The sequence below is a fragment of the Bombina bombina genome, chromosome 9 (genome assembly GCF_027579735.1).
Source record: "Bombina bombina isolate aBomBom1 chromosome 9, aBomBom1.pri, whole genome shotgun sequence".
In the NCBI taxonomy this organism is placed as follows: Eukaryota; Metazoa; Chordata; class Amphibia; order Anura; family Bombinatoridae; genus Bombina; species Bombina bombina.
The window spans coordinates 188,398,907-188,411,829 of NC_069507.1; the positions used below are offsets into that span (position 1 = coordinate 188,398,907).

At 39.8% G+C, this 12,923-nt stretch overlaps 1 protein-coding gene across 2 annotated transcripts in view; it reads right to left on the reverse strand.

The window, feature by feature from the left end:
• ALDH18A1 (aldehyde dehydrogenase 18 family member A1) overlaps positions 1–12,923 on the reverse strand; it is a 45,890-nt gene that overhangs the window by 22,112 nt on the left and 10,855 nt on the right. The window contains exons 6-9 of one of the 2 annotated variants that reach the window (XM_053692526.1): positions 11,383–11,535; positions 10,842–10,932; positions 9,757–9,881; positions 8,490–8,634 (exon numbers count right to left, since the gene is read on the reverse strand). In XM_053692526.1, coding sequence (XP_053548501.1) covers positions 8,490–8,634; positions 9,757–9,881; positions 10,842–10,932; positions 11,383–11,535 — 514 coding nt within the window. Of the gene's footprint in view, positions 1–8,489; positions 8,635–9,756; positions 9,882–10,841; positions 10,933–11,376; positions 11,536–12,923 lie in introns of both variants that reach the window. The other variant, XM_053692525.1, reaches the window with a different exon arrangement.

Consider the following 12,923-nt stretch of genomic DNA (forward strand, 5'->3'; position numbering starts at 1 on the left):
GCTACTAGAATTTTACCCCCTGCTCCTAAATTTTTGGGTTATTCTCCATATATCTATATGCAAATACCACTGTCTGGCTACTAAATTTTAAACAGATTTTTTGACCTTGGCATATAGATAGAGAGAATAACCCAAAAAGTTAAGAACCAGGGGTAAAACTCTAGGGGCTAGTGGCTCCCTGGCTCCTGGGTTTGTTGAGCCCTGGTCTACCTTAAGTCATATCTTTTTTTCTAAGCTAACTTTTCTCTTTTATTCCGACGAACACACAAAAACACGGCAATATTTAAAATTTGCTCTTCAAGACGTTAAAAGTACATGATGGAAAATATAAGGCTCTACCATCCATTCAAGCCAAAGCCAATTTAAAATTAAAGGGACATGAAACTCCATTTTTTCATGATTCAGATAGATGTAATTTTAAACAACTTTTCAATTTAATTCTGTTATCAAATTTTCCTTGTTCTGTTGGTAATCCTTTGTTGAAAAGCAGGGTTATGAGCTCATGTGTCTGCAAGTATGTTGTATATTTGCGAGAGCACTAGACAGCACTTTTTCTTGCCATGTAGTGCTCCAGACATTTGCACACTACCTACTTAGATATCGCTTAGAGGGACACTAAACCCACATTTTTCTTCATGATTCAGATAGAGCATGCAATTTTAAGCAGCTTTCTAAATTTACTCCTATTATCAATTTTTATTCATTCTCTTGCTATCTTTATTTAAGAAGCAGGTATGTAAAGCCTAGGAGCTGGCCCATTTTTTATTCAAAACCTGGGTTACACACTCGCTTATTGGTTAGCCAGAATGTAGCTCTATCCAGGGTGCTGAACTTAAAATATGCTGGCTCCTACGCTTCACATTCTTGTTTTTTAAATAAAGATAGCAAGAGAACAAAGAAAAATTAATAGGAGTAACTTATAAAGTTGCTTTCCACCTTAGTGAACAGACCGATTTTCTTACCATTAAGGACCAGGACTATTTTTACATTTCTGCGGTGTTTGTGTTTAGCTGTAATTTTCCTCTTACTCATTTACTGTACCCACACATAATATATACCGTTTTTCTCGCCATTAAATGGACTTTCTAAAGATACCATTATTTTCATCATATCATATAAATTTACTATAATTTTTTTTTTATATAATATCATGAAAAAATGGAAAAAAAAAAAACCACACACACTTTTTCTAACTTTGACCCCCAAAATCTGTTACACACCTACAACCACCAAAAAACACCCATGCTAAATAGTTTCTGAATCTTGTCCTGAGCTTAGAAATACCCAATGTTTACATGTTCTTTGCTTTTTTTGTAAGTTACAGGGCAATAAGTACAAGTAGCACTTTGCTATTTTTAGCAATAGTTACATTGTAACACTGATATCCGTCAGGAATCCCTGAATAACCCTTCACATGTATATTTTTTTTTAGTAGACAACCCAAAGTATTGATCTAGGCCCATTTTGGTATATTTCATGCCACCATTTCACCACCAAATGCGATCAAATAAAAACAAATTGTTCACTTTTTTCCACAAACTTTAGGTTTCTCATTGAAATTACAAACAGCTTGTGCAATTATGGCACAAATGGTTGTAAATGCTTCTCTAGGATCCCCTTTGTTCAGAAATTTTAGACATATGGCTTTTGCATTGGTTTTTGGTAATTAGAAGGCCGCCAAATGCTGCTGCGCACCAAACTTGTATTATGCCCAGAAGTGAAGTGGTTAATTAGGTAGATTGTAGTGAGCTTGAAGGGTTAATTTTAGCTTTAGTGTAGGAGACAACCCTAAGTATTGATCTAGGCCAATTTTGGTATATTTCATGCCACCATTTCACCGCCAAATACGATCAAAAAATTTTTTTTTTACACAAACTTTAGGTTTCTCATTAAAAACAGAATTTATGCTTACCTGATAAATTACTTTCTCCAACGGTGTGTCCGGTCCACGGCGTCATCCTTACTTGTGGGATATTCTCTTCCCCAACAGGAAATGGCAAAGAGTCCCAGCAAAGCTGGTCACATGATCCCTCCTAGGCTCCGCCCACCCCAGTCATTCGACCGACGGACAGGAGAAAATATATATAGGAGAAACCATATGATACCGTGGTGACTGTAGTTAGAGAAAATAATTCATCAGACCTGATTAAAAAACCAGGGTGGGCCGTGGACCGGACACACCGTTGGAGAAAGTAATTTATCAGGTAAGCATAAATTCTGTTTTCTCCAACATTGGTGTGTCCGGTCCACGGCATCATCCTTACTTGTGGGAACCAATACCAAAGCTTTAGGACACGGATGAAGGGAGGGAGCAAATCAGGTCACCTAAACGGAAGGAACCACAGCTTGCAAAACCTGTCTCCCAAAAATAGCCTCCGAAGAAGCAAAAGTATAAAATTTGTAAAATTTGGCAAAAGTGTGCAGTGAAGACCAAGTCGCTGCCTTACATATCTGGTCAACAGAAGCCTCGTTCTTGAAGGCCCATGTGGAAGCCACAGCCCTAGTGGAGAGAGCTGTGATTCTTTCAGGAGGCTGCCGTCCGGCAGTCTCATAAGCCAATCGGATAATGCTTTTAAGCCAAAAGGAAAGAGAGGTAGAAGTCGCTTTTTGACCTCTCCTTTTACCAGAATAAACAACAAACAAGGAAGATGTTTGTCTGAAATCTTTAGTAGCCTCTAAATAGAATATTAGAGCACGGACTACGTCCAAATTGTGTAACAAACGTTCCTTCTTTGAAACTGGATTCGGACACAAAGAAGGTACAACTATCTCCTGGTTAATATTTTTGTTGGAAACAACTTTCGGAAGAAAACCAGGCTTAGTACGCAAAACCACCTTATCTGCATGGAACACCAGATAGGGCGGAGAACACTGCAGAGCAGATAACTCTGAAACTCTTCTAGCAGAAGAAATTGCAACCAAAAACAAAACTTTCAAAGATAATAACTTAATATCTACGGAATGTAAGGGTTCAAACGGAACCCCTTGAAGAACTGAAAGAACTAGATTTAGACTCCAGGGAGGAGTCAAAGGTCTGTAAACAGGCTTGATCCTAACCAGAGCCTGAACAAATGCTTGAACATCTGGCACAGCTGCCGGTCTTTTGTGAAGTAAAACAGATAAAGCAGAGATCTGTCCCTTCAGAGAACTTGCAGATAATCCTTTCTCCAAACCTTCTTGTAGAAAGGACAGAATCTTAGGAATTTTTATCTTGTTCCATGGGAATCCTTTAGATTCACACCAACAGATATATTTTTTCCATATTTTATGGTAAATTTTTCTAGTTACAGGCTTTCTAGCCTGAATCAGAGTATCTATTACAGAATCTGAAAACCCACGCTTTGATAAAATCAAGCGTTCAATCTCCAAGCCGTCAGTTGGAGGGAAACCAGATTCGGATGTTCGAATGGACCCTGAACAAGAAGGTCCTGTCTCAAAGGTAGCTTCCATGGTGGAGCCGATGACATATTGACCAGGTCTGCATACCAAGTCCTGCGTGGCCACGCAGGAGCTATCAAGATCACCGAGGCCCTCTCCTGATTGATCCTGGCTACCAGCCTGGTGATGAGAGGAAACGGTGGGAATACATAAGCTAGGTTGAAGGTCCAAGGTGCTACTAGTGCATCTACTAGGGTCGCCTTGGGATCCCTGGATCTGGACCCGTAGCAAGGAACCTTGAAGTTCTGACGAGACGCCATCAGATCGATGTCTGGAATGCCCCATAATTGAGTTATTTGGGCAAAGATTTCCGGATGGAGTTCCCACTCCCCCGGATGGAATGTCTGACGACTCAGAAAATCCGCTTCCCAATTTTCCACTCCTGGGATGTGGATCGCAGACAAGTGGCAGGAGTGATCCTCCGCCCATTGAATTATCTTGGTCACTTCTTTCATCGCCAGGGAAGTCCTTGTTCCCCCCTGATGATTGATATATGCAACGGTCGTCATGTTGTCTGACTGAAACCTTATGAATTTGGCCTTTGCTAGTGGAGGCCAAGCTCTGAGAGCATTGAATATCGCTCTCAGTTCCAGAATGTTTATCGGGAGAAGAGACTCTTCCCGAGACCATAGACCCTGAGCTTTCAGGGATTCCCAGACCGCGCCCCAGCCCACTAGGCTGGCGTCGGTCGTGACAATGACCCACTCTGGTCTGCGGAAGCTCATTCCCTGTGACAGATTGTCCAGGGTCAGCCACCAACGGAGTGAATCTCTGGTCTTTTGATCTACTTGAATCGTCGGAGACAAGTCTGTATAATCCCCATTCCACTGTCTGAGCATGCACAGTTGTAATGGTCTTAGATGAATTCGTGCAAAAGGAACTATGTCCATTGTTGCAACCATCAATCCTATTACTTCCATGCACTGCGCTATGGAAGGACGAGGAACAGAATGAAGTACTTGACAAGAGCTTAGAAGTTTTGATTTTCTGACCTCTGTCAGAAAAATCCTCATTTCTAAGGAATCTATTATTGTTCCCAAGAAGGGAACTCTTGTTGACGGGGACAGAGAACTTTTTTCTTTGTTCACCTTCCATCCGTGAGATCTGAGAAAGGCTAGGACGATGTCCGTATGAGCCTTTGCTTTTGACAGGGACGACGCTTGAATCAGGATGTCGTCCAAGTAAGGTACTACTGCAATGCCCCTTGGTCTTAGAACCGCTAGAAGGGACCCTAGTACCTTTGTGAAAATCCTTGGAGCAGTGGCTAATCCAAATGGAAGTGCCACAAACTGGTAATGCTTGTCCAGAAAAGCGAACCTTAGGAACTGATGATGTTCCTTGTGGATAGGAATATGTAGGTATGCATCCTTTAAATCCACGGTAGTCATAAATTGATTTTCCTGGATAGTAGGTAGGATCGTTCGAATAGTTTCCATTTTGAACGATGGTACCCTGAGAAATTTGTTTAGGATCTTTAGATCCAAAATTGGTCTGAATGTTCCCTCTTTTTTGGGAACTATGAACAGATTGGAATAAAATCCCATTCCTTGTTCTCTTATTGGAACTGGATGTATCACTCCCATCTTTAACAGGTCTTCTACACAATGTAAGAATGCCTGTCTCTTTATTTGGTTTGAAGATTTTGAGACCTGTGGAACCTTCCCCTTGGGGGTAGTTCCTTGAATTCCAGGAGATAACCTTGAGAAACTATTTCTAGCGCCCAAGGATCCTGAACATCTCTTGCCCAAGCCTGAGCAAAGAGAGAAAATCTGCCCCCCACTAGATCCGGTCCCGGATCGGGGGCTATCCCTTCATGCTGTTTTGGTAGCAGTGGTAGGCTTCTTGGCCTGCTTACCCTTGTTCCAGCCTTGCATTGGTTTCCAGGCTGGTTTGGGTTGTGAAGTATTACCCTCTTGCTTAGAGGATACAGAATTAGAGACTGGTCCGTTTCTGCGAAAGGGACGAAAATTAGGCTTATTATTAGCCTTAAAAGACCTATCCTGTGGGAGGGCGTGGCCCTTTCCCCCAGTGATGTCTGAAATAATCTCTTTCAAATCAGGTCCAAATAATGTTTTACCTTTGAAAGGAATGTTAAGCAATTTTGTCTTGGAAGACACATCCGCTGACCAAGACTTTAGCCAAAGCACTCTGCGCGCCACGACAGCAAACCCTGAATTTTTCGCCGCTAATCTAGCTAATTGCAAAGCGGCATCTAAAACAAAAGAGTTAGCCAATTTAAGTGCTTGAACTCTGTCCATAACCTCCTCATACGAAGATTCTTTACTGAGCGATTTTTCTAGTTCCTCGAACCAGAAACACGCTGCCGTAGTGACAGGAACAATGCATGAAATTGGTTGTAGAAGGTAACCTTGCTGTACAAAAATCTTTTTAAGCAAACCCTCTAGTAGTGCGTTTGTTTAGAGTAGAAACCGCCCCCTCGACCTTGGGGACTGTCTGCCATAAGTCCTTTCTGGGGTCGACTATAGGAAATAATTTCTTAAATATAGGGGGGGGGGACAAAAGGTATGCCGGGCCTTTCCCACTCTTTATTTACTATGTCCGCCACCCGCTTGGGTATAGGAAAAGCGCCGGGGGGCACCGGAACCTCTAGGAACTTGTCCATCTTACATAATTTCTCTGGAATGACCAAATTGTCACAATCATCCAGAGTAGATAACACCTCCTTAAGCAGTGCGCGGAGATGTTCTAATTTAAATTTAAATGTCACAACATCAGGTTCAGCTTGATGAGAAATTTTTCCTGAATCTGAAATTTCTCCATCAGACAAAACCTCCCTCATGGCCCCTTGAGATTGGTGTGAGGGTATGTCAGAACAGTTATCATCAGCGTCCTCTTGCTCTTCAGTGTTTAAAACAGAGCAATCGCGCTTTCTCTGATAAGTAGGCATTTTGGATAAAAGATTTGCTATGGAGTTATCCATTACAGCCGTTAATTGTTGCATGGTAATAAGTATTGGCGCACTAGATGTACTAGGGGCCTCCTGTGTGGGCATAACTGGTGTAGACACAGTAGGGGATGATGTAGTATCATGTTTACTCCCCTCATTTGAGGAATCATCTTGGGCAATATCATTATCTGTTGCAATACTGTCCTTACTTTGTTTGGACACTATGGCACAATTATCACATAAATTTAAATGGGGAGACACATTGGCTTTCATACATATAGAACATAGCTTATCTGATGGTACAGACATGTTAAACAGGCTTAAACTTGTCAACAAAGCACAAAAAACGTTTTAAAATAAAACCGTTACTGTCACTTTAAATTTCAAACTGAAAACACTTTATTACTGAATATGTGAAAAAGTATGAAGGAATTGTTAAAAATTCACCAAAATTTCACCACAGTGTCTTAAAGCATTAAAAGTATTGCACACCAAATTTCAGAGCTTTAACCCTTAAATTAACGGAACCAGAGCCGTTTTTACATTTAACCCCTATACAGTCCCAGAATGAGGCTCTGTCTATAACTAGAAAGGCCCCCATCTGAAAAAGGTGTCCAACACAGTGCCTGCCGTTTTTCTAAACGTTCCCCAAGATTATAATACCAATAATTAGTTAGAATCTGCATAATATGCCTAGTAAAGCAACTGTTTTAGCCCAGAAAAATGTCTACCAGTTTTTAAGCCCTTTTTGAAGCCCTTTATTCTTTTATGTTTAACTAAGAAAATGGCTTACTGGTCCCCATGAGGGGAAATGACAGCCTTCCAGCATTACATGGTCTTGTTAGAAATATGGCTAGTCATACCTTAAGCAGAAAAGACTGCTAACTGTTTCCCCCAACTGAAGTTACTTCATCTCAACAGTCCTGTGTGGAAACAGCAATTGATTTCAGTTACTGTCTGCTAAAATCATCTTCCTCTTACAAACAGAAATCTTCATCCTTTTCTGTTTCAGAGTAAATAGTACATACCAGCACTATTTTAAAATAACAAACACTTGATAGAAGAATAAAACTACATTTAAACACCAAAAAACTCTTAACCATCTCCGTGGAGATGTTGCCTGTGCAACGGCAAAGAGAATGACTGGGGTGGGCGGAGCCTAGGAGGGATCATGTGACCAGCTTTGCTGGGACTCTTTGCCATTTCCTGTTGGGGAAGAGAATATCCCACAAGTAAGGATGACGCCGTGGACCGGACACACCAATGTTGGAGAAAACTATTTACAAACAGCTTGTGCAATTATGGCACAAATGGTTGTCAATGCTTCTCTGGGATCCCCTTTGTTCAGAAATAGACATATATGGCTTTGGCATTGCTTTTTGGCAAGTAAAAGGTTGCTAAATGCCGCTGCGCACCACACTTGTATTATGCCCAGCAGGTAAGGGGTTAATTGGGTAGCTTGTAGGGTTAATTTTAGCTTTAGTGTAGAGATCAGCCTCCCACCTGACACATCCCACCCTCTGATCCTTTCCCTCTCCCAAACTAATAAAAGTGTGCGCGTGCACCCCCGCCTACCCCGTGCGCGCACACACTCACTGTAGTGACAGGATCCGGAAGTCCCTCCAACGAGTGTCTCTCTCTGCATCGGAGGCTAAAAAAAGGGTGTTGCAGGATGCCTCAATATTGAGGCATAACTGCAATACCCTGAAAGTGCCTAGAAGCAATCACGATCTCTTCCAGCGCTTGAAAATCCAGAGGATGTGCCAGGCACGTCCTTGGCCGTTAAGGGGTTCAAATTGCATGCTAGAGAGTCTATCTAAATCATGAAAGAAAAAGTGCGTTTAGTATCCCTTTAACCAAGAATACCATAAGAATGAAGCAAATTTCATAATAGAAGTACATTTTATGTTCTGTCTGAATCAAAAAAGAAATGTCCCTTTAAAACTGTTGAGTTGATTCTGTGTGTTATGTTGCTGGCTGTATCCCTTATTTGCAATAAAAAGAACATGCAAATGTACCACAATGGAAATTTAAGTGCAGAGAAAAAAAATCTCAGACCAAAGTAAACTGCTATTGTAAACAAATAGTTGGCACATATTTCTTCCACTCAGTTCTACCCACGCACCACCTTATAAAAACTCACCAGCTGGTTTTACTTCTGAAAAAAATGTACCAACTTTCTTCCCGTCTACAATATCTGCGATCACATGTCCTGATATCTTGGGATGAGTTCCATTTGCAATTACAACAGAGGTACCACCCTGAAGGGCCCAGAGAGCGGCTTTCACCTGCACAGATGAAAGATTTAGCAACACTATAAAACAGGCTAAAAATTTCATCTTTCCAATCAGCTAAAATCTTAAAAGGCTACAGTCAAAATCATGTAAACTTGGATTACAAATGTTTATCCTATTAAATTCTAAAATGTGTTTGACAGTTTTCCTTCTTTAAAATAAATAAACAGCACAAAATTTCATGTAAGGGAGCGTTTGTCCCTCTTGCCCTGCCCCCTTCAAGATGCCCATGAGTTGATTATCCGAGAGTGATTTTAATTAGTTTGAGTATAAGAAAACTATTGCTATTAGTGAGTATTAATAAGAGACTATAGCCAGAAATCCTTCTGCACGCACATCATTTAAGATGAGCCCCTTTATCTGATTGGTGGGAAAACTCGCTTTTAAAGGGACAACACTAAATACATTTCATGCTCCTCCCTCTAATCATGAGTGCTACCATTATGGAAACTAGATTACACTGCAGGTATCTGAAGGAGAGTTGCTACACATAAGAGGACTGAAATGCAGTAAAAGCTAGATTTCAACATGGTAACACCCAAGACTAGAGGGAGGCAGAAGAAACCTCTACTATACTATGCTTATAAATTGTATTTATTATTTAATCTCCCTTTAAGAGTTGTCCAAAAAAAAAAAAAAAAAAAAAAAAAAAAAAGAAAAAAAAAAAAAAGAAGAGGCAACTGTCATGACGATGGCAACTTAGCAGCTGGACAGACACAGAACCCCTCATTTGCAAGAAGAAAACAAAAGTGAATGTAATAGTCACAGAACACATGAACTATGAAAGAAGGTCATTTAGAGGGAATATTACAGTCAAATCTGAAATTCAGATCAGAACACCAGTTTTATTTAGCAGCATGTTTGCTTTGCACAAGTACTACCAAAAGTGCTTCTAGCTATCACTCTATGCCGTGTGCACCGACCATGACAGCTTGGGGCTAGAAACCCCTTCAAAATACTGTGCAGAGTATATATATTTATTGCTTTTTCATAACTAGTTTTCAAGAAAACGATATCTTTGTTTTCAAACTAAATACATAAAAAATAATACAACTGAAGTTTCTACAAAGTGTTACATTTGGCACAACAGTGAAATAGATTATGTTTTATACATACCTTTGCCTCCATACCTCCCATGCCAACTCTTGATTTGGTTCCAAATGTCACAGACTGTTGGTCACCAGGATAGAAAATATCTATCAGTTTTGCATCATCTGACCCAGGTGGACTATTAAAAAGTCCTAAAAAAAAAATAATAATAAATCACAAAATGCATCAAGATGAACCACAATTTAAAGGTCCACATGCATTTTACATACATATTCATGGACAAGCCTCATATACCTTAAAGGGGCAACTGAGGCAAACAGCATATATGAGTCCATTGGAATCAATGCAGGAGCAGGAAGACCATTTCAAATGGTCTGGTATCTTTCCCTCACCTGCATGGTTAAAGGGACATTGAACCCAAATTTTGTCTTTAATGATTCAGACAGAGCATGCCATTTTAAGCAACTTTCTAATTTACTCCTATTAAATTTTCTTCATTCTCTTAGTATCTTTATTTGAAATGCAACCTGGGTTGTTCTTGCTGATTGGTGGATAAATTCATACATCAATAAAAAGTGCTGACCAGAGTACTGAACAAAAAAATGCTTAGATGCATTCTTTCAAATAAAGATAGCAAGAGAACGAGGAAAAAATGATAATAGGAGTAAATTAGAAAGTTGCATGCTCTATCTGAATCACGAAAGAAAAAATATGGGTTCAGTGCCCCTTTAAGCTGTTGTCTGCCATGTTTACATAGCCTTTCTAAAGTTTATACTACAATATTGACATTTTCAGTACAAACAGCTATTGCTAGGGGCATGCACTCCAGCAGGTAAAATATATAATTGGTAACACAATAAAGTGTTTTACAGTACACTGCCCCTTTAAGCATTTTGAGTCATACAAAATGTGTGTGTGCCCTTTAAGTTTACATGAAAAATTCTACAAAACAATGTAAATCTCACTGATCATAAGCTATGCATTAGAGACTGAGTAAGATTCCCAACTGATATTTATTTGTGCTCTCCAATATTTCTAAAACTGACTTTATCTCTGACGATAAAACTCAAACTAATTAGAATTCAAATACCCGAAAAACAAAGGGGTTCTCAAATCTCAAACTCCTGCACATCAAACTGTACACTGCATACCTTCTACATCAGAAAGAACGATGATTAGATCTGCTTTCATTTCAACAGCCAGCCGAGCTGCCAGGCTGTCATTATCTTTAATGCTGATTACCTGGAAAAACAAAATGACATCCAAAAATCAGCCAATACAAATTAAACCACAGGTTGGCCAGCTCAACATGAGCTACAGTAGCTTTTTAGCGAAGCAAGACCTCTGCTTGATTAGTCAGACAATGGCTCAGTCAGTTGGGGAGAATGAAGCAAGTTTAGGCCTAAATCTGCAAAGCTTTCTGCAATAAAGGTGAAAAAACAAAGGCGCAAAAGCTGTCGGATATAGAGTTAGAAGATAATGAAAGTAAACAAAAGCAGGACTTAATGAAACAAGCTGATGGAGACATTCATTAGACATCATGGTCCTACATTAAACTACATAAAAAGGACATCAATGTAATGCAGTGAATTCCTTAGCACACACCAAGCAAGCTGCACATGCAGTTATGGGCTACTGTGGCCGGGCTGTCACATGCACCACAAGCCCACAGAATACTTCACCCACATTTACCCCCTGCAGATCACTGTTCGGTTCAGGCGGAGGGACAACGGCATCATTGGTGTTGATAATGGGTACAATGTTCATCCTTAGAAGTTCATGTAAAGTGCCATTTAAATTCCGTCTCTTTTGCTCGTCATGAAAATCCAGGTTAGTAACTAAAATCTAGGGAAGGAAAAAAGAAAATGTTAGCATCAGCGGTCTCACAACATTCCTAGAGATGAGCCTGTGAATGAAAAGCTTCTCGGGCAGCATGTTTTCATTGGCTCTGTGCCAAAAGCTGAATGAGCATCAAGCCAACTGAACTTCAGCAGAATTGCTTAAGTCTTTTAAGGTGAACTCAGCTGTACAGAAAGGCAAAGTAAATACATGAAATAAGCTAGGTGCTGTAAGACTAATCTGCGATTCCTTGCACTATACGTACAGCAGCTTACACTATATGTGCATTACTAATGAGGTAGAGTTTTTTTTTATGCACCAAGTAGATTGATTAATGTTTCTCAATTACGGTCCTCTGGTGGGCACACTAACAGGACTTTTTTCAGGATTATCTTGGATGAGAGCAGGTCAATAACCATGGTTATTGATCAGCTAATTATTAGCTATGTGCAATATTCATATTTCGGATATTTGTTTGACAAACAGGTTCCAAATATGGCCGAGTGTAGCAGCATTCGGCTATTTTCAGTGGTGGATATATTAGTGTTGATATTTTGCACAGATGTGTGTGTTGCACTTTAACATCCTACTATATCCGGGAACAGAGAATTGCCAAATGCTGCTACACACAGCCACACTCAAATGAATATCCAAAATATTGCACATACCTACTAATTATTTCACCAGTGATTTAGTTCAGCTATCGTTAACACTTGACATGTTAGCTTGCCCCAAAGACAGGAACTGAGAAACACTGCATTGTATGAGATTCCTGAGCACAGTTCTATAACGCAGTTCAGTTAGACGTCGCCAAAAACTAGGACTAGCTCAATTCATTGTCTTGCTTAGGTCCAAGAAAGAAACAATGCTGCCCGCACCCCTGTAACTCCGTCTGCTACAGTCTAAACTAGAAAATAGTCAGTTGTCAAACTATTAAAGGGACATGAAACCCCTTTTTTCCCATGATACAGATAAAGCATACAATTTTAAACATTCCAATTTTCTTCTATTATGAAATTTGCTTAATTCTCCTGGTATCCTTTGTTAAAGGAGCAGCAATGCACTACTGGGAGCTAGCTGAACACAATGTCAGCCATGACAAAAGCATTTATGTGCAGCCACTAATCAACAGCTAGCTCCAAGCAGTGCACTGCTGCTCCCGACATGCTTTTCCACAAAAGATACCATGAGAAAGTCAAAATTAGATAATGGAAGTAAATTGTAAAGTTGTTTAAAAATGCATGCTTTATTAAAATTATGAAAGCTTAATTTTTACTTTACCTTCCCTTTATAACCAGCAGATTTGATATTTCCCAAAAACTACATGAGAGCATGTATGTATGTATGTATGTATGTATGTATGTATGTATGTATGTATATATATATATATTATA